Here is a 24764-nt window from a genome sequence, read left to right as displayed (position 1 = left end):
ATATTAAGTAAAATAAGTATACAAGATGCTACCCCATTATCTAGTTTTCCAAGGAAATATTTAGAATGAAAATAATTGATTGTATCCCATGATATTAACATGCATTTTAGTATATTCCTGCTTTATATTTAAATATAAAATAGTTGATTGCATGATTATCAACATATCTTTAAGGTCGATTTTAAAAGCAATAGTTATGTAATTTACCGTATAAAAATACTGTACACTCCTTCAATACAACGAAGAGGAAATCATTTGTCCAGCAGGTGGGGCTATTGTCCCACCATCACCCTAAAAAGTGTATTTGTCATATTTGATGCTACTTTTAGAAATCATTCCAATATTTCGAGCATTTTTGTTTGGGCTGCAAGTGTACCTCATGTTTTGTTCTTAGATAAAGACATTGGGTTGTGTGGAAAACAAGGAAATAGCAAACTCAGGTTGAGATTCTCCTGAAGGCAGGATGCAACTTGCTGCATTATGAACATTTTATTTGCTCTCGTTGGGGATAACGAGGATGCAAAATAACAAAACAAAACACCCCTTCTCTTATCAAGAAAAGAAAAAGGACCAAGTGCTGTTGGTTGATCTTGAGTTCACAAGTTTGGATTAAAAAAAAACTATAATGAGCGGAACATTTAAAACATTTTTTTCTGCAACATGAACTATATACAAAAACATCAATCAACCATGGATATGCTGTGTATATATACACGGTATATTAATAACAAAAAACAGTATACATAGCATCTTTTTGAACACCCGCTTTAAAAATAAAAGCAGCTATTGGTCAACGTGAGGAGGTCTTTTTTTTTTTAAATATCCTTCAGCTGTAGATGTGTAACGGGAACAAATAAATAAAATCAGACAACAAAAAGTGTCCTCCTGTGTGCCATTTCTGTTTGGAATACTGCAGAGTGCGAGGAAGTAAACAACAACAACAAAATATCACCATGAATCAGCTGAGCTCCTTTCATCAGTCTGTTCAAGAGTTTCGAGAAGGTCACTTCTTTTTCTTCTTTTTCACAAGCTTTCACAAGCCTTTCGACACAGGAGTGGGGAACCCTTTTTGTGGTTGTTGCTTTTTTTTTCTCAGGGGGGGTTCCAGTTTCTCAGAAGCCTTGGCAGGGGTCCGTATATGTACAGTGATACCTTCAAATACGAGTTTAACTTGTTCTGTGACCACGTTCTTGCAGCAAATCATAATTCCCCCAAAAATCTGAAAAAATGAAATGCCTTTACTGTGTTCCGGCCTCCCAAAAAATAAATATAAAAATCGGGGTATGTTTTTTAAATGAAAAAAAAATAGCACGCTCTTGCACTTTACAAAAGAAAATCTAATGAGCATTGTGCTACTCCTACTGGTTTGTGTACCAATACCAGCGGAAGGCAGTCAATCACTGCCATACAGATATTTGGAGCTGATCAGTTTCACAGTAAGATATTTGAAGTGTTTGTTAACATAACACAGAGAAAACTTGGCGATTAATTTGAACATGCCTGAAATTCTCAACTTTTTTGTTCAGCTTGCATCTCAATGTCTAGCTCTCAAGCCAAAGACAACTCGTATCTACAAAAACGTGCGTTGGGTCACTCGTATCTTAAGGCGCCACTGTAGTCCTACTCTTATTTTCAGAACAACCTTCCATGTGGCAGTGGGAAACAGCTGTTTTTTTTCTTTTGGGGAGGGAGGACACTCCACTTCCTCCAATGGCTTGGCAGGGCTCCATATCTGTGGTTTCCATCTGACTTTTCCCCCCCACAATAACCAGAGAATCAAGCCTTTCAGCATAGGAGTGGGGAACCCATTTTTTTTTTCCTGGGGGGGCACTCAGGTTCTTCAGATGCCTTGTCAGAGGTCCGTTTATGATGCTTCCCACCCCTCGCTTTCATCCAAAAGTTTTTGTTTCTTTGTTTGTTAGCAGCCTTGTTTCACAGTTGAATCCTTTCTCCACAAATTTGGCAAAACGAATATTTCTCTCTCTATTTATATAAAGTATGTACAGAGGTAAGATGCAGGAGGTCCTACGTACAAAAAGCGCTGTAGTGTGTGTGTATGTGGCAAAAGTAAAAATCCTGAGGTATGCATTGAGGGTTCTCTGGTGAGAGTGTGATTGTTGTTATGTCTAAACAAAAATAGATTCTGTGGAAGGAGCGGTTCCAGTTAGGAGGGGGGGGTGTGGCGCGGTAGCGGCAGTATGCTTCCGTTGGTCTTGCCGCCATTCATGTGCGCAAAAGGGATGTGGTGCTCCTCGAAACTTCCCCCGCCGCTGTCCCGGTCAGGGCAGCAGCGAACTTCTTGTTGTGAGTAGGACGAGGGGTCCAGGGGGATGCTCTCCATGTTGTCCACGTCCAGGTCCAGGTCTTCGACACTCTCGGGCGGCTTGTTGTCTTCGCTGTGGAAGAAGGAGCGATCGCGGTAGGACGGGTGCAGGTCGTCTTGCAGCATCTCAATGATCTCCTGGAAGGACGGTCGCAACTTGGGGTTGTGCTGCCAGCACACCTGCATCAGGTTGTGTCTGGAAAAGAAAATAGAATGGAAACAGTCAATTGTATTTGTATCTACTATTCAGTTTTGTTGTGATGCTTGAGAGTTTGCATGATTTAGGCTGATATGGCAGCTCAAATTGATTGCCTTATGAGCCTTTCTAGTTTTGGTGGTTTGGCGCCGTCTTGTGGCAACAATATGCAATTACAATTCCTCTTGTGGGAAGGCCACATCAATTGACAACCACCTTCAAGCCAATATTTACAGTTTAAACTGTAATACATACCACAAACTATTATCCCAAAACACTCCAATACAATTTATAAACTGAGATGGTTGCAATTTGACACTTGACATTATGTACTCACAGTCTGTCCGTGCAGTACTCTGGTCGGTTCAGGTGTCCTCCGTCCATGACATAGTTGAGCACCTGCTCGTTGGAGAGCCCTTGGTAAGGCTGCTCGGCCAGTGTGCTGATCTCCCACAAGACCACCCCAAATGACCTGTGCGCAAAGCAAAATAAAAAATGCTGCGATGCAGAAACCTTGCTTTCATATGAAGTTCAAAATCAAGCAATCACCAACCAGCAGTCCGAATGTGCAGTGAACACCCCGTCCTTGAGCGACTCGGGCGCCATCCACCTGACGGGCAGCAGACCCTTCCCTCCTTTACGGTAGTAGTCTGTCTCGTAGATGTCTCGGGTCATGCCGAAATCTGAATGGAGGAAAAATAAAACTTATTGAGCAAACGCTATAACACTCAAAATATTTGATTTAATAATAGAAGTTCATATTGTGAAAAAAATCTGAAAAAATTCATCCATCCATCCATCCATCCATCCATTTTCTGAACCGCTTAGTCCCCACGGGGGTCGCGGGCGTGCTGGAGCCTATCCCAGCTGTCATCGGGCAGTAGGCGGGGGACACCCTGAACCGGTTGCCAGCCAATCGCAGGGCACACAGAGACAAACAACCGTTCGCACTCGCACTCACACTCACACCTAGGGACAATTTGGAGTGATCAATCGGCCTACCAAGCATGTTTTTGGGATGTGGGAGGAAACCGGAGTGCCCGGAGAAAACCCACGCGGGCTCGGGGAGAACATGCAAACTCCGCACAGGGAGGGCCGGAGGTGGAATCGAACCCGCACCCTCCTAACTGTGAGGCGGACGTGCTACCCAGTGCGCCACCGAGCCGCCCTGAAAAAATTCATTCAGAGGAAAAGCGCCAAAAAATAAATTAAAAAATAAAAGGATATTAAATAATAATTCAAAAAAAATCTGGAAAAGAATACAAAACCAAACATGTAAAAAACATTAGCCAAAAAAAAAAAAAAAAAAAAAAAGGACAAGAGTTTCCGCATCTTCCCAAGTTGAAAAACCGCACCTCCTATTTTGACGGTGTAGTCTTGAGCCACCATACAGTTCCTGGCAGCGAGGTCCCGATGCACAAACTTCTTGGCGTTGAGATACGCCATGCCGTCGGCGATCTCGGCCGCCATCTGGATGATCTCCTTTAGCGTGGGAGGCGGACGGCCCGGGTTGTTCTGACAATGACATCCTTACATTTAATCGCCGAGCACACTACGGTCGAGCGAACGTGCGAGAGAGCGTTACCTCGGCGTCAGGGCGTAGGGCGCGCAGGTAGCTCTTGAGGTCCCCATGGGTCATAAGCTCCATCACCACTAAGGTGGGCTGACCTTTGGACACCACGCCTAGCAGACGCACCTTAAAAAAAAAAAAAAACATAAAGGAAGTCATTATAGATTTGGTGAGCACATTTCAAATTACAATTGTCATGATGAGCCTATTTAGTGTTTCTCAATGTTGAATAATTCTTTTCTTTTCTATTATTGCAGTAATTCATTACGTGGTGTATTGAAGTGGTTGTTGCCGGGACGCTTACCACGTGGTGGCCAGTGAAGGCCTTCATGACCGAAGCCTCGTTGAGGAACTCGATCCTCTCGTGCAGGCTGGCCGACTCGTTGACCGTCTTGACCGCCACGCGCGTCTCGCTTTCGCCCTTGATGATGTCCTTGGCTATGCCTTCGTACACCATGCCGAAGGTGCCCTGGCCCAGCTCTCGCAGGATTTTGATATTGTCGCGGGGCACCTCCCACTCGTCCTCCTCGTACACTGCATGGAATCGCCATTGCAGTCAGCCAACGAGGATGCACAATATTTTTTTTTGGAATCATCCAAAAAAGTATTAAAAAAAATACAGCTTACCGTCATTTGCGCTAAGGTACTCAGGGTTGGACGAGGTGTAGATGTTACCGCTGGGCCCTTGGGTTTGGCTAAAAGGAAAACAATCATGTCACTTCATGGAATAAGAGCGGCGCTTGAAGATGAGTAACTGAGGCCGCCTACTTTTTCTTGAAGATAGCGAATCCGACCAACGCAGCAAACACCACCAGCCCGCAGATGATGGGTCCGATAACAATCTTTGCAATGTTAAGAGAATCTCCTGGTAAAAATAAAAACACCGGACGTGAGACACCTAACATATTCCATTGATCGCATCACGCCAGCGGCAGCAAAGACTTACTCGCGTCCTGAACATAAAAGTACGTGGGCTCTGTCCACGAGCCGTTGCCAGCCAGGGAGGTGGCTCGGATCCGCACCGAGTAGTTCCCGGAGTGCATGACTCGCACCTTGCAGCCGCGCGCGGTTTTGTACATGCTCCTGGACACGCAGTGGTGTAGCTCCTGTGGCGCCACAACAACACATCATTCAAGGGCTAAGTCTTGTTTCTTCATCTCCTCCAAGATCTTGCCAGAAGCCAGCTCAAGAGACGCAAATATTTCCGTTTGGTTCATATCTGGTATCTACACATTCAGACAGGCCCCAATGAAGAAACTGGCCTCCCTTGCAGGGAGGGGCTGCTGTTTTGGTTGGCAGCAGACGACGCTTGTGCTCACCTCGCTGTCGCCGATGCGCTTGTAGTTGATCTCGTACAGGATAATCATGCCGTTGGGGGCGGTAGGCTCCTGCCAGGTGATGTGTGCGGTCATGTCGGACACCTGACAGGTGACGGGGCCTGCGATGTCGTCGGCTTTGTCTGTTGGGGGACGTGAAGCACATACTATTTGCTTGTGATCGGTTACAGTGCCGTACGTACATCGTTACCAGATTTTTCAGGTATATTTACATCACTTGTGTAATTTATATTTGACCACTTTGTACTTTAACTCAACTCATTTTGTAGTTAAGTGTGCGAGCATAACCTTCAGGCATGGTGCGGGCGCTGACGTAGGCCGCCATGCTGCAACGGGCCGGGTCAGTTGGGTGGTTGCAGGCGTGGATTTCGATCTGGTAGCTGGTGAAGTGGCGCAGGTTGGAGATGACCGTGGATTCCTTGGCCGGCACGGTGACCACCGTCTTGGTGCTCTCGAATGTCTCCTCGTCCTCTGGGATGGCGGTGCTCGACAGCCTGGCGGTGCTCGACAGCCTGCTTGTAGCGGTGGTGGGGCACGTTGTGGTGGCCCCGCCCATCGCGGAGCGCCGTTGTCTTGAGCGTCTGAAAAGTGAAAATTGATTTTTTAATTTTGTCCAACAAGTGTTTGAGACTTGACGGCCCCTTTAAATCTTAATGTGGGGAAGTCTTACCTCATCTCAAAGACTTCGTTGTGGAGGTAGTTCTCGAAGGTCTTCCGGTATTCCAGCTCCTCTTTCTCCTTCTTCAGCTCTTTGTCGGTCTTGGGACAGGGGCAGCATCCCGTGCCGACGCCCTGCTCCTCCATCTGGTTCCACTTTTGCTCCTCGTTGCCGTCCACCTGAGTGGGTACCCGCGAGGGCAGCTTCATTCCTGGGGAGATGAAAGGATACGGTCACAAAAAGGGGACCGGACAAGCCACTGACTTCAATCCTAACTGTTGCCGTCATGTCAGGCAACCTTTTATTATTTAGCATCATCTACTCGGGATAGCTTTTATTTGTACCGTGACCACGCTCGTTTCCTCTTTCAAATGAATAGGAGTACTATTAATCCATTCTCAGGGTCTCAATCACGACAGATGAACAAACGCCTCACCCTTCTGACAGTAGTCAAACTTGTAGAGTTCGCTGGCTTCGGCCTGCCGCTGACAGAAGACGAGGTAGTGTGTGATGTTGCCGTTGGGGTCGTTGGGGGGTTTCCACTTCAGGATGATCTGGGAGGACGAGTTGGACGATGAGAGGGGGTCAAGAGGGACTGACGGTTCTGTGGACAGAAAGACAAGCGCCTGTGAGTGTGTTTTGCAAAAATGCATTGGAGTCCAACTTTTTGTACTGTTTGACAAGGAGAAGCAAAAGTGATGATTAGCATCTCGCGCTAACAAGCTGATATATGCTAAGAGGTTCCACTTGAAACACAAATTGATGGGTCATGGCCGACGGCGACAAACACAAAGGATCAAAGTCAGGACGTGATGAAGGAGGGCAGTCTGCATTGTCAGGGTGAAGGCCAGTGCAGACTATTTATGAACCAAAGCACCTTGTCACCGGCTCATGCTCATACGGAATGACGGGTTTGCCCTTGGGGCCGGGACCGACAATCTGGCCAAGAAACCTTGGGGTGCGACGAGAGAGCACCAGCCATGCTGCTCTTGACTTGGCTACCGAGCTATCGCAGGCATATCCAACAATCACTATTCTAGTGTTTCCATATGATATTAATAATATAATATAACGTATTTCAGACTGAAAAGTTGGCACACAAGCCTGTCCTCCCTTTTTCCATCTTTCCACGCTGAAAGGATTTATTTCAGGAGGTGCTAAAGATGACAGGTATTACAAACTGTCAGAATCCTCACGGCTCCTGGGAGAGCACTTCGTAAAAAGTGATGATCCAGGCTAACAAAGATACACTTGGGCCATACGTTGCTAATATTGCGCTTGGCCGACATTGCTGTGTGAAGTTCACTTTACTAACCCCTAAGCCTCCCTCATTTCAACACGTCAATCGATAAGCGAAGTCGACTTACTGGTGGCGTCGGTGCGCACGTAGATGATGTCGCTCTTGGCCCCGTGGACCTGGTGGTCGTCGGAGGCGGAGAGCTGCGTCTTGACCATGATGGCGTACTGCGTCCAGGGTTTGAGGGGCAAGATGAGGTGGCCCGGCTCAGAGTGGTCCCTGCCGCCTTCGGTGGAGCGCGGCGGCGGGTCCACGTCTGCGATCGCCCAGCTGTTGGAGCCGCACGCGTCCTGACCGTCAAACTCGGTCACGTTCTGAAAAGGCCTGGAAAAAAAGAGCAGTGTGACGTGAAAATGCTTGAAAACAATCGACACTCCGGTGGCACCGTAACGGGAAAAGAACTTACGCCTCTTTGTAGAGCACCATGAAGCCCAGCAGGTCTCTGAAGTCCGGAGGCCAGAAGGGTTGCCACTTCACCATGATCTTATCGCTCATGGTGCGGACCTGAGTGAACCTCAGCACGTGATTCTCGCCTGGAAAAACATATTTGGACCATAAGATGAAGAAAGGGCCAGAAGATGTTCACCAGTGATAAAGATGTCTGCGGGAGATGCTCTTTACACCCTCAATCATTTTAATGTGCTGAAAGAGGTTTTGAAGTTAATTGAATCTAAAACGCAATGTTGTGGATCGGCCATCCATCTGCCGAAGCCGATTTCATCCTAACACAACACGGAGGAGTGGATCGTCCATCTGTCGAACATGTTTTTGAACCAATATTTTCATGGTGGGTTGCCACGGCGACTTACACGAGGCCTGGTCGCCGTTGTTCTTTAATGCGATGTCGTTCCTGCGCTTCCGGGTGCCGGTGACCTCCTCCATTTTACGGATCTCGGACATGCACAATTTGGAGTTGTAGTGGAAGAACATGCGTCCCTGCACGATGCTTAGTCTGTGCTTGGACCAGTCCCACAGCTGTCGCAGGTTCTGGTTGTCCAGGGCGTAGAAGGAGTAGTTGCTAGGGAAGGCAGGAGAATAGTATGACTCATGCATGACAAAAAAAAAAAAAAAGTTTGAGATCCCTCTCTGCAGGTAGAGGACGCCTCACCCAATTTCCATCTCCAACCCACGGATGACGCGCAGCTTGCGGAAGAAGGAGAGCGAAACCAGGGCGTAGGAGCGCCGTACCATCAGGTAGCCGGTGATCTCCTCCAGCTGGCCCAGGCTGGCCTCCAGCTCTGCCGCTATGTTGTCTGTCACACAAAAAAAGAAACAAATCGGTTTGTCATGTTGCTTGGTCAGACTTTGAGTGCGGCCATTTTGGGGGGCTTACTTCCTCTGCGCAGGTTAATGACCAGGCTGCCATTGAGGACGGTGCAGCCTCTTAACGCCTGCGCCGCCGTGACCGAGTCCACGGTTTTCAGACCCGTGCACACTTTTGGGCAGAGTCCGGCACATGGAATGCAGTTCAGTCTGTGCAGACAAGAAACAAAAACGGGTTGATACACTTGCAGGGACAAAATGGGAACTGTCTTCTTTTTTAAATTCTCCCCCCCAAAAAAGGTCTGTTCATTTAGCATGTGTGGCAAAGTTTATACAAACAGCGAAGAACGCTGAAGTCATCCGGGGTCACGGCGGTAACAATGACAATGCCCTTTATCCTTATCCTGCCCTCATATCTGCTTCGCATCCTGAGAGAAATATCAAAACCGTTAGCGAATAAACGTTCCCGCCGCTAAATGTGCTTGTCTGACATTTTCTTTTTTTCCTTCCTCCTGTCTTGAGTCACTTCACCGCAATTAAAGAAAACAGTGAAGAGAAGTGGATGATAACAAAACAGCTCCATTTATACCTCTCGAATGAGGTGAACCCGCTTCTACAACCCGGCTTGTGCAATGTTTTCGTAACAGCAACTCTTGCCATAACAGATAAGCACAGCTGTGTGCGTCTGCTGTATTCAATTATTTCCCTGAAAAGCAATCTGCACAATGCCATCATTCATAATGTGGTGGTGGTGATGAGCACAGAAACAAACAAACAAAAAAATACTCCGAAGTCAACCGCAAGGGATTCACTCAGCAGACCCACCGGAGGTATTTATTTTTCCCTAGAGTGATTAAGGTTGTGATTAAAGCGAGGATTAGACACCAGAGATGGACGTTATGCTCGGGGGTCATCGGTGTGATCGGCGCCGCATTGCGAGCTGGCGGCTTTATGATGACAGAACGGTTTTTGTTTGGCAAAAAACACAAAGGCAACTGCAAAAACAAAATGTCAGAGCTGCAGCAAAGAACTGAAACTTTGCGGTCCGTGCTTATTCATGGCGGCAGGGGAGAAAAAAAAAAAAAAAGTATTGCAGCCACTTGAAGATTAATGACAGATTAATTCGGTTAAGCAAACAATCGAAATCACTGCGACACTTAAAAAAAGCCTCAGGAACGACGCAGCCAAGTATGTGGGTTCCGGCGTCAGGGGGGGAAAAGAAAAAAACATCTTTAGCTCACGATCCACATTGACCTCATTCCCTTTGTGTGGTGCCATATGTGCAACTTTTGAGTGTCGGAGTTTATTCTGAGCGGCGGCGGCGAGAGTTGAGCTGAGGGAAACTGCTGAGATGCGACAGTACGAAAAGTTGAGGTCAACGTCATCTGCAATACATGATTGACAAAAGAGTACAAAACAACCATTTGAATTCGGTTACAAAACAGCAGCACTTTCTGAAACGTTCCAACAATCCCAGATGCATTCGCTTCAAATTGTTTGTCTACAGGTTTTGCTTCACCATTTGTGCTCAAATATCCTTCCTTCGAAAACTGCAACTATCGTACGGCAAGGCTCATATGGCGACGGCGACAGATGTCAATCTGTCTCTCGTCATTTTCCAACACGAGACGAGACGTGCTCGTGACACCCCGCTGCTTTTTCTTGTCTTCGGCCTGTCAAGAACGATCAGGAATGTTGGGAGCTCAAGTTGGCTGGTGGGCACGCCCAAAAAATAAGCCAGTTCCCTGTTGAGGTCCGCGAGGCTGTCGGAGAGAGATGTGAAGAAGGTTGTCGGGGCGTCAGCGCGTTTATAAATCTTCCATCCGGAGTGGAAAATCGGTGAGATAAATAGGACAAAAACTTTAAATGGAGTCAAGTGGAGCAAAGGGGGAAACACTTCATGTCTGGATCACTTTGTGGCAAAGCAGACTTTTGTTGGCAGGCTCGAAACCATCAATTTTGTGTAGCAAGAAAACACGTAGAGTGAATTCAGCCTAAACCTTTTCCGGATTGCTTAGAACATCAGTAAAAAAAAAAAAAAAAAATTGCTTCAAAAAATGCAGAACAGGGCAGGGTGTAATGAAATGCAATTTTGTCAATTAAATAATGACTGAGTCTGTCTATTAGCGAGCGAGAAGACAGTTTTAGAAAAATGCGAGGGCGACGGTGCACTCACGCGGACGATTTGACGGTGGTGTAGCCGGATGGACACTCTTGGATGCAGCCGCCGTTGTGGATAACGTACTCGTAGCACTTGGGGTTCTTGCTGCGCTCCTTCTCAAGCCTGCACCTGTCGTTGAGTTCCTGGCAGAAAGCGAAGGAGACGCAACGCCAGCCCTTGAAGGTGTAGTAGCCTTCGGGGCAGCGCTCCACGCAGCTGCCCCGGTGCTGGAGGCCCTGGCAGGCCACGCAGTGCTCGGCCGACTGGGGCTCCAGGCAGCCGCCTAGGCAGCGCTCGTGGCAGCACTGCTGGTCCCGGGTGCAGGCGCGGTGTTTGCAATGGACTGGGCACACTGCAGACACAATCAGGGCAGGATGGTGAAGACGTTACTCTGAAGCGGCCATTGTTTGGATCAAAGGAGACATCATCTGGGTTGTATTCGCAATGTAAATACCGCCTCGAGTCATATGGTAGGCTTTCCTGTGTCTCTTAATCATGGGTTCACTTAAAGGGCAAATATATCCTGGCTCTTAAGTGTTGCTGTTTTTATTTCATGAAAAATGTTCCACTGGATAAAGATCAACTTCTATTTGATCTGACAGACGAGAATTCTGAAAAAATGCTATAACAAATATTACAAAAATAATTGTGTCTCATCTTCCACACAGAGCCCAACAAATCGTTTTCAAGAGATGAGCCGCCCATCAGCTGTTTTTGACTTGGGAGGGCAAACTGGAGCTATCATTTGAACCCCAAACAAGTCAGATATGCAAACACATCTTCCCTTCCCCACACTATCATATGCCCTGGAGGAATTAAGAGGTTTACATCGCTTTATTGCTCCAGAGAAGCACTCACAAGCCAAAGTGAAATCCCTCACTGGGCCAGTCAGCAACCAAGGGGATCATCTTGCAGCCGGGTAACAACAAGTAATTGTATACAAACAGTCGGGGGCCGAGGTGGCGGACATTTCCTCGACACCAGACAAACGTTAATGAGGAAGGGCTCTACTTCGGCCGGCTGGAAGTAAACACGAGCGACGGTTGACATCTTTTGCAAGACAGACACTTGTAACATGAAACGATGAGTGACGGGTGACTCAAGAACACACGACAACAATCAAAATGTGTGGTCTTTGTGAACACGAACGGAGCAATCGGTGCGTTACCCGAACAAAGAAGGACGGATAGCGAGGCGCAAGGTGTCTGTTTATGCAGGCATCGGCATATGTGTTTGTAATAATAAGCCTCTTATGTAACATTAGATCATGTGTGGAGGCACATGCGTATGTGTGCGGGCATTTGGTTTTCACAAGGACAAAAGGTTCTTTGAGGTAAACAGGATCTGCCTAAAATAAAATACACTGACCCCACTTATAAGTTGGATTAAGCAGCGGGAAGGGGTTGGCTTGTGTGTTTAGAATAACCCATGCAAGGGTTACATTTTGCTTCATAGAGGTCACCTGAGTGGTTCTCACAGTTCTGAGGTTTGGGGTTGGTTTCTCAGCTGCGGCTTTACTGTACAAAGTTGTTCATTTTGAAAAAGTTGTCATGATTTTCATGCTTGTATCTGAGGTTGTAACTTGCTATTTCACATTGACACTCAGCCCTTCCCCATGTCCTCCTGCCACCTCTGAAGGAAGCATGTGTGGGCTTCAACAACATGAGAATGGCAGTGAGAGGGGGAATGTGAGGAGGGGCTGGGAGGCACCATGCGTGGGGAAAATGCTATAATATAACCGGTGCTTCTTATCTAAGTGGTTCAATCACCTTTAATGACTTCACAAAAAAGCCCAGGACGCTTGAGATCCCAAACATAGCACCCAAAGTTTGTCTCTAAACCTGTCCTTCAACTTTGACGCACATGGTGAACAGATCACCGTCGAGGATGTGGACTCCCGATCCCGCAGCAGAGCTCCATGCCGGAGTGTCGCGGCCACAAAAGATCCACCCTCGGCCTTAGCCAATGTGTTGGCTAGCTGCGGAGGCTAGCCATTCAAACGGCCTCTCCCCAGCTCCGAGGAAGACAGGCCCCCAGTTTTAACCCTTTCGGAACGCTCTCTGATGGCAGCTGCTCAGCATGAGAGCAAGAGGGAGGAAGGTTTTCGACAAAATATTATACACACACGGAAGTTGCTTCACATGCTTACAAACTTTCTACCAAAAAAAAAAAAAAAAAACAACTCAGACGGAAAGTACCACTACAAAAAGGCCCTGCAGCATAAATCTTTGGCTCTAAAGTTCTGAGGCACATTCTAGAAATTCTCACGGGTCGGAATTTGAAGTCGGCAACGTCTCGAGTGCTGAGTCCACCACCTCTTAGCCGATTTGTAAACTTAATTAAGGTGTCTGAGGCCTACTCCGGCTTGTAAGTAAGACCAAATTAGTTAATCGGCTTGACTGCTGCTGCTGCTGAGATTTATCCTTTTCGGAAAAGACCTGTTGGAATGTAACATTTGGAAATAATTACACTGGGTTTATGTGTCCGACAAATTATGTACCGTGCACGCTCCGATTCATCGCTGGGGAAACATTACAGACAAGCTCAAAATCTGCACTAGAGACCATCTAAAATTGTATTTTTAAAAAAATACTTTTTTACCTGCTCCCACACAAATTCAACTTTGGTGCTCTGATGCGGAGGCAGAAATTCGGCAACCAGTGGAGCTGCTTCAAAAACTTAACAAGCCGGAGACCAGCGTCATTGACTTTCCAGAGAGACAATCAATAAACGCGGTTTAATGTTTAATGAACCAGTCAATGGTTGGTTTGGATGAATGTAATAATAAACAAACAGCGGCAGTCTACTTGCATTTTGTTTGAAATGTGTAATCACATCAAGTTGGAGTTGAAGAGCACAAACGTGACAATAAAAATAGGAAAAACACACCACCTGGGACTCAAAACGCCATGGCAAGTTAATAAAAAAAAAAGCTAAAGCTACGTTAGTGCCACCAAGAGTTTGTTTATGCAAATATTTACGAAGGAATTATCGCGTTAGCGTAAGATAATGATAGACTGCGGCATGTTCTGATATTGATGTATAAAATTAGGTTACTACGTCAGGACTATTTCATAACCTTAAGATGCCTGTTGTTTGTTAGTATCGCTAGCTAGCTACGAGCTACTTATCCCAAGGATGAATGATATAAGAAAAATTGCTTTGATTGACATAGGTTTATTAGCTAGCTCACAAGTTACAATTGTACCTTGACTTTTGTGTTGACTTCATTGTGTAACCAAGCGCACAACTCATTTTACTTGTACTGCAAATTAAACATTGCTTATTAAAGACTGCCTACATACTGAAGAGCCTTTCTCCGAGGCAGAGGAACCGCCAACTAGCCATTAAATCATTCCATGGCATCCTTTCAATTTGGCATGAAACAACCACTTATTCAGGCCTCATGCGTCAAGTTCATATCGAAAGGGCAGAAAATGCAAAACGGTGTGAGCGGCGGTGTGCTGGATGCTAATTAAAATTCCACTGCAGTGACAAGGGCCAGTATTTAGTTTCTTCTTCTTCAGCCACTTGTGAGACCTTTTAACGATAAAGGCAACTCAAATCATCCGCAAGTCTGAACAAACATGCCAAGAATGTGTTTGGCTGATTGAGTTTAGTGAGTTCGGGAAAAACAAAAGAAAGAGAAAAAAATCGTGAGTAATGCGAATGAGGAGAGTGCATTTGTTTCGTCCTTCCTGCTCAGCCTCGCTCGTGACGTGTTTTGATTTAGCAGCCGAGGCGGCGGGCTTTGGCTGAGCTCACAGGGGTGACAACAGGTAAACAATTTCATTAGCGAGCTCCGCTTTCCACTGATGGAGAACAGAAAAACAACACCGGGAGGTGGGGGGTTAAGGGGGGGGGGGGGCTCTTTTTGTTATGAACGCCTCCGTAATCGCCACCTGAAAGCAGGATATCCAGTTTGTCCAAGACTGGAATAGAAATAATAAACACACATGCGGAGCAATGGTGACGGGTAATTAGGGCCCCTGCTTGACAGGCAAATGACGCATGAGATGCCCCGTGTGTCTTCGCTGCCTTCCGGACCTCGCTGTCAATCGGAAGAGCAAGTCATTTGCACGCTAAATGTTGACTTGGACAGTCACGCAAATATATTTCAAAAAGCTACAGCGACGCTAAGAGCGTTTTTTTTTTTTAATCAATTGTATTACATGGTAGATACAGCAAAAGTCTATAAATGGGCAAAATTTGATTTGCTGGGACTGCAAAAGCCAATACTCCGTTCTTGCTTTTTCTGCATCGATTAAATCCAACCACCCAACTCAATCTGGAGTTCAAGAGTCAAACTTCCACACAGATCGGAAGGCCGTGATAAAAAACGCCTGTCTGTCCGGCTTGTGCTGGATGCCTGAAATGTCTGGGATTCCACGGGGCTGGCCCCAGTAGCTGTTCAGCGAAGAGTTCGCAGGGTGCAGCTTCTGGCAAGTGCCACAGTGGTGAAGTCAGCGTGTGTGTGTGTGTGTGTGGAGAGGGGGGGGGGGGGGGTCGCTATCAGAATCATCTGCCGCACACTTAAGAGAGCGAGACCAAGAACTTTCTGCAACAACTTCAAGACTCTCAAATGTACCGATTCAGTTCAGTGGCTTTGTTTTTATCTTACTTAGCACACGCGGGTACACTGAGGCTTGATTTCAATTTAGCGTGAAGGGAAAAAAAGAAGAACACATCATTCTTGCTTAATTATCATGCCCTCCAGCGGTGGGTCGCTGGACTTGAAATGAGCCACCAAGTGCGTCATCGATGTTATGTTAGTAGCGTGACGTGATGATGTTTTCTTGATACAAGTATTGAGAAATAAACGGGTCTGCTACTTTGCGGTCGGGCAGTGTGAAAGAGACAAACGCCGTCTTTGTTTCTTCAGGTCACCAAGTCCCTTACATCCCATATTGATTAAGCGTCAGCAAGTCGAAAATCTCCCAAAGCAGCTTCTTTCTATCCTTTCATCTACGAAAAGTGTCCAGTTCCGCGTCCGTTCATAACCCGGCGGTTGAAATGGCGCAACAAAGACGGGAAACAATCAGGATGAGCACAATCATCTGAAGTGGGGAAAGAGCGGTGGTGCCATTGAGGATGGCAATAGTAGCCCCGCCCACATGGGAGCAAGGGGGCCAGAGTTCAGCGGGCTCGTGAAGTGCCTTCGTCCGTCTTGACCACTAACTTTGCGATTCCTTCCTCCGGCGAGTGATGGATGGCTTAATGTGCAGTCACACTGCACTGTTACTCTTCCTCTGTCTCCTAGCAACAGCAGCAAACAATAACCCCCCCCCCCCCCCACACACACACACACACAGTTATTTCCATGTGCGATTTCTACGGCTCATCTTACGCAAACACTCGGAACCCGGAAAGCTTGTATCCGTACATATGAACCTCTTCGCCTCGTCTTCTTTTGTCCACAAGGTACTAACCAATCAGGAGAAAATTATTAGTTATGCAATATGTCTCGACTCCAACCTAAGGAGGGTAATTAAAATGGGTTTTAATAATAATAAAAAAAACACACACACAGAGGGAAATGGGCAATAATTGTCCTCGCAAACAAGAGATTGCAAAGATTAGCAGAGCAAATAAGAGGACAGAACACTGCTAGGAAACCCCGGAAGTCGTGAGTAGAGTAACCAGAGAGCGAGATATTACTCATAACCAGAGTATTTTGCTGCAGTGGAAGTTGTTAGCAGAAAGTTAAAGTCCATCAGGGATTCATAACTCCAAAAATAGAGTGCTATATCGAATGGAGGAGGAAATGTATTAGTCTGTCTAAACTGAGAGGTTACTAATTGACACAGTCCAAATAAACCTCACGGGTTGCCTTCAACATGACCGAGTAGGTTGTAATCAAACTCAATCAGAGTTGTGACTCGCGGGGATCACAAGTAGAGTCAACAAGACCGTTGCTCATCATTAGCCGGCGTGGACGTGACACAGCACGTGTTCCGGCAGGCGCGGACGGCCAAATCGAATTAGCGCGGCTAACCGCAGCCACCCTCAAGCCGGCTTTGTCCAAAAGGATGTGCCAAAGGGAAGCGGGGCAACCCGTTGCGGTTGCTACGCTTGCAGCTAAAATTACCCTGCCGGGGGGGGGCAGACAGCGTGTGGAGGGTGACAAAAGGTTTCAAACACGGGCGCTAAGCCAAGTCAAGCCGCAGGGGATCTGGAGTCAAGTTGTTTTGTTTTGCGAGTGTAACCCAGTGACTCTTACAACAGCTGCCTAATCTCCTCATTGTCGACTAAGCAGTCACATTGAGAACAAGCTAATCTGTTTTATAGACATAGCTCGAAAATCATACCATTTGGAAGTGGAGCTTTTGTGGAAAGATATCTTAACAGTCTTCCCCGTAGAACGTGTGACAGTGTGCTTGACGAGCATGTGACCCGGGGAATCGGTGCATGTGGTTCAACATCTGGTCAGGACCAATTGTTGCTGGAATAAACCCTTGATGCTATTTGGCGGATAATCTCCACACAGGTTTGTTTAGTGAACCAAAGAAAATCAATCAAATTTCATCCACTCTCCAACCTGTCAATTGGGGGGGGGGGGGGGACAATTTACACTGCCGCTGCTTTCGAAATGTGAATGGGCAGCAGCTGGCTTCTGCTTCGCTGAACAACTGCTGAGTGACAAAAGCGAGCCGGGAATAATTGGATCAGCAACTTTGCAGATGTGGGTCACAAGTGCCTGTCCATCTCAGAGGCGGGGACAATGTCAAGTCAAAATGGTGACTTGGCCTTTCACCGAGTGCACAATGACGTCGCAGATACGGCCAAGGATTAACGCCGCAGACGGGCGACGCAATTATTCCAAATGACTCCAGAAGGGGATTAGGGTGTTCCAAAACAACAATTTATGGCTCCTCTCAGCCAGCAGGTTTGTAGACTCTCGTTTCTTTGGAGACGCTCACACGAGATACACAAGTTTAGTTTGCATCGTGCCAGGAAAACCCAAAGTGTATTGGCGCTCTCGCGGTACCGAGCGCTTCGGGTACTCGGAAGAATCTTGCACGAGGGTGCTTGCACCCTTATGCAACACGGCGGCCTGCGCTTGAACAGCTCTCGAAAATGTGTGTGTGTGTTCCACCTGTATTTGTGCTCCCTGCTTTGTGTGTTCTTTCTCCTGCTAAGTTGTATAACAATATCACTGCACCGCAAGGATGCCAACTTAGCATCAAGGCTATGAGACCATACGTCTTCATGACTTGTTTGTCGAGCGTCTTCAAAGGGCAGGTTGTGTTTGAGTTGTGCGACATTTAAGAAGAACTTACTTCTCTGGCAGTGCTTCTGCGTCCAGCATCGCTCGCTGAAGTGTCCGTTGATGGTGGTGGTTTGGCAGGTAGTCTTTCCCACGGACGCCCCGGGGCACAGGTCCCCGCACTCCCCGTCGTTTTTGTTGGCCATGATGTAGTTGTCCTCAACCGAGTCCAGCACCTTGGACCAGTCCAGCGTGGACAGGTAGCAGAGGTCCGGGTTCTTCTCGATCCTGACGGCTCCACGCGTGATGTTCATCAGGCTGTACAGGCCCAGCTCACGCAGCTGCAGCATCTCAAAAACCACCAGGGCGTAGTTGAAAAACAAGTTGTTGCCGCGGATCACCGTCAGGTTGGGGAACAGCTCGGTCAGGCTCTCCAGGCCGTACACGCGAAAAAGCAGCAAGAAGTCGGTCACCACCATCAGCTTGGGGAACGACAGGCCCCGGAAGTCCTCAGGCTTGCTCCCAAACATGAGGAGGATCTTGAGGTGGCCTTCAATCACTGTGCAGTTGGCCAGCGAGTTGAAGTTAGTCACACTGTTACGGATGTCCTTGCTTCGACAGACTGGAAATATGGAAAGGGAGAAAATTGCAAAATTAGTTTTCATCAGTGGGCTGTGCACTGTGGCTTCCTCTAACTGTACCAGAAATGACTTTCTCTACAGTGCAACAACACGTCATGCAGGGCTAGCTGAAGACAACATTGGAGTCCTGCGGTGGCAGACTTGCAGATGATAGCGTCAATGGGCCGATAAAGAGCTTACATAAGGCTCAGAAAGCAGCAAAGGCCAATCGCCTGGTGAGAGTAAACGCGCTACGCCCGCCTGCTCAACACGCACACACCATTTTTTCCAATAGTGGATAAGACCTGATCCATCCCGCTACTTCTTCTTCTTCATTTGCTGTGCAAGTGCAACTTGGGGCATTCCGGGGTCAGCTAATAGTTCACGAGTGTGAGGCACGCAGCTCTGTATTTGTTTACCGAGGCAGCCACCGGTGAGCTGGGTGCACAGGGGTCGCCCGGTCAGCTGTAAGGTGGCGAAAGGCATGCATGCGCCTCGTTATGGCCCAGACCTCCCTTGACATCTCTTGCGTAAGTTTGTTGGGTGTAAACAAGAACGGATATGGATGAATGTTATCGACAAAATAAATTGGGTACAAAAAAAAAAAAAACCCACAAGTTGGAATCGCCTCAGTTATTGACATAGCTACTTCTTAAAAAGTGTTTTCCTTCCAATGTATCCGCAAATAAGAAGCAACAACTATGTGACTGAGTTGGAACTAGAAGAGAGAGAAAAGAAATTCTGAAAACAGCAAAGTGAGAGCCACGAAGAGCTCAGCTTTCGTTTCTGTGGAGTGAATGGACAAACGTACAATAGGAGGGGACGCCGCTGCTCGTAAAGAACGCACCCAGTGACCCCGCGCACCAGGCCAGTGAGTCGTCGTCACGCCTATCAGCGTTCACTTTCAGCCGCCACGATATTTTTAGCGATAGCCGAGCTAAGCCATTGATAGCTAAGCCCGCTGGAAACGGCAACGCGGCGGCTTCGATGCGCGAGATGGGAATTTTGGAGGAAGACCGAGCTCGTCCATGTGCGAACATTTAGCCGCGACTTTTGCCAGGGCTCGTAAATCTCAAAGGACGTGCCGGCAAAGGCACAAAATGGCCGCATCGCAGGTTGTAGCAACGTGAGCCGCCTTGAGCAAAACAAACAGAACTCTTGCACGAGCGAGTGACAAATCCATTTGAGCTGTCATACAAGTGTGAAAGATTAACCGTTGTACAATAAAACTCAAATAAAGTACAAAACCACTCGCCCGTTAATGACACAATGCGATATGTGGTTAACGACTGAGTCGATCATTTCGATGCAAGCGGACAGATGTCACTGTAATTCCCTGAAATATTTTTTTCTAATACTACAGGCGGAATCGTAAGAAAAATGACTTATTTCATGTATTTTTTTATTCATAATTATTGGACAAAAAAGTTATGATCATCGGACTGATGTCAATCAAAGTGGACTGATTACAAAAGCCACCTCAAATCTTTTACACAAAAATGTTATTGTCAAAGAAAAATCAAAACAATAGCCGCGTTAAACTTTTTTCCCTTTTTCAGCAGAATATAAAGATAAAATAATCGACAAGACAATTGATTTAAAAGTATTTGTTCGCGACAGCCTTCATTGTTCAACTTTTAGGACGTTTTTCCTGCACGACACAGGTGTGCTCACAAAAGATTGGTAAGGCGACGGGATGAGATTGAAGAAAAAATACAATAAGGCCTTGTCGGTGCTGCCGAGAATCATCAATGAGCCATTAGCAGGTCACAAGACAAAGCTAAGTTTGAACAGACTGCTGCGAGCGAGCTATTCCGATCCCACAAGAGGTTGTCGGGGGTAACGCGTTGTTAGGCTGGTACTGTGCTTGGGGGCAAGGGTGAGGGCATCTCCGAGAGGCCCCCCAATAACGCGGGAACACAAACAGTGATTGCGACACTTCCTTTTTCAAGGTTTCACCGTTCTTTGTGCTTTCTGTACAAGTCAGCGCGATTGTTACAAAAACATGTGATGTAATCGTCTTCAGCGAGCTTGGAAAGAACTGCGGCCGATGCTTCGCTTCACCCTTCCGTTTACTTGCTGCTTTCCAACGACGATATGGCCTTAAATAATAAAAGACAAACTTTTTCACAAAAATAATTCACGTTGTACTTTTGTTCCTCTGTCAGTCCGTTAAAATATCTCTTGAGCTTATGCATTGATCGCCGAATGTGTGTTTTGTTTTGTTTTGTTCAGCTAGCAACAGACAAATGGCCACATTGCACGAAATACAAATTACACCGTCTGGCTTTGAGAATTGTGCAAGGAGAATAAAGGCGGGTTGGTTTTGATGATGCTGTCAGCAAGGTGTTAATTTAACAAGGTGCTTGTTACCGAAGCTGGCGTTTACAGTGGTACCCGACAGGCCCGGCCGCATTTCACTGACAGCTGATTCCATCCTATTTACATAATAGATAAAGGGTGAGATTTTTTTAATTCATTTCTTTCCATATTCTAATAAAAACCTAAGCAGGAGGTTTTTTGTTGTTGTTGTTTTTTAAACCCACACATGTAATACAACAAACATGTTTGCCATGGCATCATATTTTCCAAGGCTCTGGAGTGGAGTGCATGATGAAAAGTGATGTTGAGGATTAATAGGCAGCTTTGTTGTCGTGCCAGGTACGCTGCATGTCCTTAAGACAGTGACCCAAGAGAAAAGTGAATCATTTGCAAAAATAAAAACATCAATGCTTATTTTACATGTGTTTGCTCTTTTTGTAATGCTCAAAGCTGCTGCTCAAATTGCGCTGCTCCATAATATAAGCTAGCATTAGCCACGAGGCTGGTGTGCTCAGGCAAAAGTCAATAGCCTAAGGGATCTTTTGGGGGGGGGAAAAATTGCAGAAGACAAAAGGAAAACGTGAAAATACGAATACACAATGTTTACTTACTTAAATTTCAAACGTATTATTTTAATGTCGGCCAAATGCAAAAAAAAAAAAAAAAAAACCTTTACTTGTAGTATTTAGCCTACAAGTACACTTGCAAATACTTTGCCAGTCAAAAAGTTTTACTCGCACGCATTCGTAACAAAGTTTTTAAAAAAAAAAGGGGGGATGTTTTTACGCGACATCGACGCCAGCATCCTTGCACCTGCTTTGAATCATTTTGTGACCAATTAGGTGAAGTTGGAGAAATTGCGTCAGTTGAAAATCACTGCACAAAAGCACATTGGTTCAGTTATTCATTTAAAAAAAAAAAAGGGCTTATAATGTCATATTCTTTTACTGAGAGTTAGAAACACAAAACAAAAAGTTTAACTTGGCCAGCAAGCGAGAGCTGATTATCCTCCAGCATTCTCAGGCTTCTTAGCCGGGAGGAGCGACAGCGACAACAATTTGTTTACGGACACAAACAGACGATAAGTTGACGACCTTTGTGCCTTTTAGCACACGAGGCGCCTGTGACTTACAACATCGTCAATACGTCGTCGTGGTCAAAACAACAGCGCTTACGATCAAACGTCTACTGGCAACTCTGCAGTCTCTCACTGGAATGCTGACTTTCATCAGCAATACTGCATTTTAATGCATTTCCTTTTCAATTGCCTCAATCCATATAAACGTCTCGAAACAGTGCATGCAAAAGTCTACACACCCTTGCCCAGAATGAAAGTTTTTTGTGAACGAGACAAAGATAAACCCTCAGACATTTTCATGTGACCGAAAACCAATACAACGTAATTAAAAAACAAACTGAAATGTTCAAAAGGCGAGCTTCAAAAATGTAAATATTATGCATGCATAAATACCCATAACTTATATTTGTACATTGTTGCAGCAGCCTTGGCAGCATTAATCAAAGTCTATCAGTAGTTGTACTAAGTTCATCTTGTTTTTCCTTTTTAATCACTTCACTGGTTTCTTTTATATCAAACAAATTATTTTAGGTGCATTACCTGACATGTTTCGGCGGTTTCTTCCGCAGAAACCAGTTAAGTGATAAAGTCTATCAGTCTTGGTGGCTTCCCTGGCCAGTTTTCTCCACGTCTTTTCATCAATTTAGGAGAAACATCCAGTTAGCGGTGATGTCACAATTGCACTATATTTTAAGTGACTGTCTTCGTTCCACGTTATATTGAATGCCTTGCAATTGTTTTGCACCCTTCCCCTGACTGGTGCCTTTGACTTACGAGTTTCCGTTGATGCTGAGGATACACGTAGTGCTGCAAGACGCGACCACAACAAAACGTTCAGAAGAGCCTACTAAAATCAGAAAAGCCTACTAAAATATCTGAACTTCATTTGGCGTTAGTGGTGCAATTGGGTCGGTTATAAGTCACAATTAATGGTGGGGAAAAACTTTTGTTTGTTTTCGATGTCTCCCCCCTCCAACACACTTGATTCTAATGACCAAGCTCGTTCAAGTTGTACTGTTTATTTCCAAGAAAATTATATATATATATATATATATATATATATATATATATATATATATATATATATATATATATATATATATATATATATATATATGAGGGGTTGGTATTAAAATGAAAAGGCTACTTACTTTCCGCGGTGGTGGTCACGAAGCAGGCTGCGGCCAAAACAAGAGCCAGAGGCCGGAGCCACATAACGGACACGTGCTCGAGCACCATCCGACAAACTGCTGCAAGCCGTTCAAAAACTCCAGAGTAATCCTTGTGGCAAGGCAGTTGGAGACACAAGAAGAAGGGGGCGAGGACGAGATAGTTGTCCGGGGATATAATTCTTCTTCAGGAAATTGTTTTGCTTTTTGCAGCGTGAGCCAGCAAGTAAACAAAATTGACCCCGGAAGATGGGCGGAGGCACGAGTCCAACGTGTTCACGCTGACTCAAGCTGGCGCGGCGGCTAAAGCTAATGCTAACGTCTGGCTTCTCCGCGGGTTTGTGGCTTGAACTCCCCCCGACCAAGTGAGCCCAAAAACAGCTTTACCTGGCAGCTAACGTTAGCAACCAGGAGCTGACGAGCTCGTTGTCAAAAGTAGCCAAGCCCAGACAGACAACCAAGACCACACACGTCAAAGTTTGCCTCACCCAGAGTCACCTACAAAAATGGGTTGTTCCGTCCACATAAACGTGGACTACGTACACGACAAGTGGATGTTTGGTCTAATTCCGTTTCGTTCAGCTGCTGTGAGTCCAGGTCGCTGGAAACCCGCGTGGCGCAACGTTTGCGTGAATTTCGGGAAAAAAAAAACTCGGGTGAGTTTCGGAAAAACAACAACTCGTCCCACGAATGCGCGTCAAGCGTGGGCCAAAGCATGGCAAAAAGTTATCCTCGTGCGTTGTTTCTACTCCGAACTCCGACGCAAGCTCCAATGCTGAGATTTCCGAAATTTTCTGCAGCTCCGCGCGACAGCAAGGGGCTCCACGGTTTTTGTGGCTTTTCACGTGAACGTCACACCATCCAGTCACGTTGCTCGTGTAAAATGACAGACGCGCCACAAACCAGAGCAAAGTCGTATTTGTCTTCTATTTTGGAGCTTTTTCAAATTTCGTTTGTTCTTCTTGTACGGACAGAAAAAAGGTAGTTGCTCTGTCACCCAGGCTATGTGTGTTGACTGTCTTTTTTCTTCTTCTTCTCCCAGGCAGTAAACAAACGCTGCCAAGGGAGGCAGATGGGTTCCGAAGGAAACACGGACTGGACCTTATCGGATTCACAACTGAGACTGTCGAGAAGCTCATTTCAAAATCGACTTCTCATCTGAATTTAGCATTTTTACCAGTGCTACTCCTACCACTATTGTTGTTGCTATGAACCACAAGAGCCCAATTGTTTCTCTAGAAATTCTTATAAAAATGATTTTTGTCTTTTCCGTAAAGACTCACATTCGACATGTTTAGGATGAACAATTTTTATTTCGTCGTACACGGTTGTCGTGATGACACCCTATTTACATAGAAAAATGATTGGGAAAAATGAATGAAGAATTATGAATATGGGTAAAATTTAAGTTACTGTCCTATGTTCAAGCATTATTATTATTAGTTTCATTATCATCATTATAAGGCGGCTCGGTGGCGCACTGGGTAGCACGTCCGCCTCACAGTTAGGAGGGTGCGGGTTCGATTCCACCTCTGGCCCTCCCTGTGCAGAGTTTGCATGTTC

General features: G+C 46.1%; 1 protein-coding gene and 1 long non-coding RNA gene across 4 annotated transcripts; one reads left to right on the top strand and one right to left on the bottom strand.

Annotated features, from left to right (window-relative positions):
* Positions 1 to 441: 441 nt before the first annotated feature.
* On the bottom strand, positions 442 to 24249 carry insra (insulin receptor a). 3 transcript variants are annotated; one of them, XM_049746442.1, is made up of 21 exons: positions 23184 to 24249; positions 18086 to 18634; positions 10821 to 11157; positions 8715 to 8854; positions 8490 to 8634; positions 8191 to 8399; positions 7788 to 7914; positions 7452 to 7705; positions 6521 to 6688; positions 6097 to 6295; positions 5685 to 6007; positions 5409 to 5548; positions 5036 to 5195; positions 4858 to 4954; positions 4717 to 4784; positions 4394 to 4623; positions 4105 to 4215; positions 3875 to 4034; positions 3073 to 3202; positions 2857 to 2991; positions 442 to 2519 (listed from the first exon to the last, which is right to left on the bottom strand). In XM_049746442.1, the coding sequence occupies exons 1-21, from the start codon at positions 23269 to 23271 to the stop codon at positions 2165 to 2167; spliced, it is 4125 nt and encodes a 1374-aa protein (XP_049602399.1). In that variant the 5' UTR covers positions 23272 to 24249; the 3' UTR covers positions 442 to 2164. The 3 variants fall into 3 exon arrangements, with proteins under 3 accessions (XP_049602399.1, XP_049602400.1, XP_049602401.1); XM_049746443.1 differs by having other exon boundaries at positions 5715 to 6007; XM_049746444.1 differs by lacking the exons at positions 442 to 2519; positions 2857 to 2991 and adding an exon at positions 3522 to 3687.
* On the top strand, positions 23720 to 24621 carry LOC125984565 (uncharacterized). Its single transcript, XR_007486992.1, has 2 exons — positions 23720 to 23857; positions 24244 to 24621. It is a non-coding gene; the product is annotated as an uncharacterized lncRNA (long non-coding RNA).
* Positions 24622 to 24764: the final 143 nt, after the last annotated feature.

The sequence above is a fragment of the Syngnathus scovelli genome, chromosome 17 (assembly GCF_024217435.2).
Source record: "Syngnathus scovelli strain Florida chromosome 17, RoL_Ssco_1.2, whole genome shotgun sequence".
Classification (NCBI taxonomy): Eukaryota; Metazoa; Chordata; class Actinopteri; order Syngnathiformes; family Syngnathidae; genus Syngnathus; species Syngnathus scovelli.
This window is presented reverse-complemented; position numbering and strand designations above follow the sequence as displayed.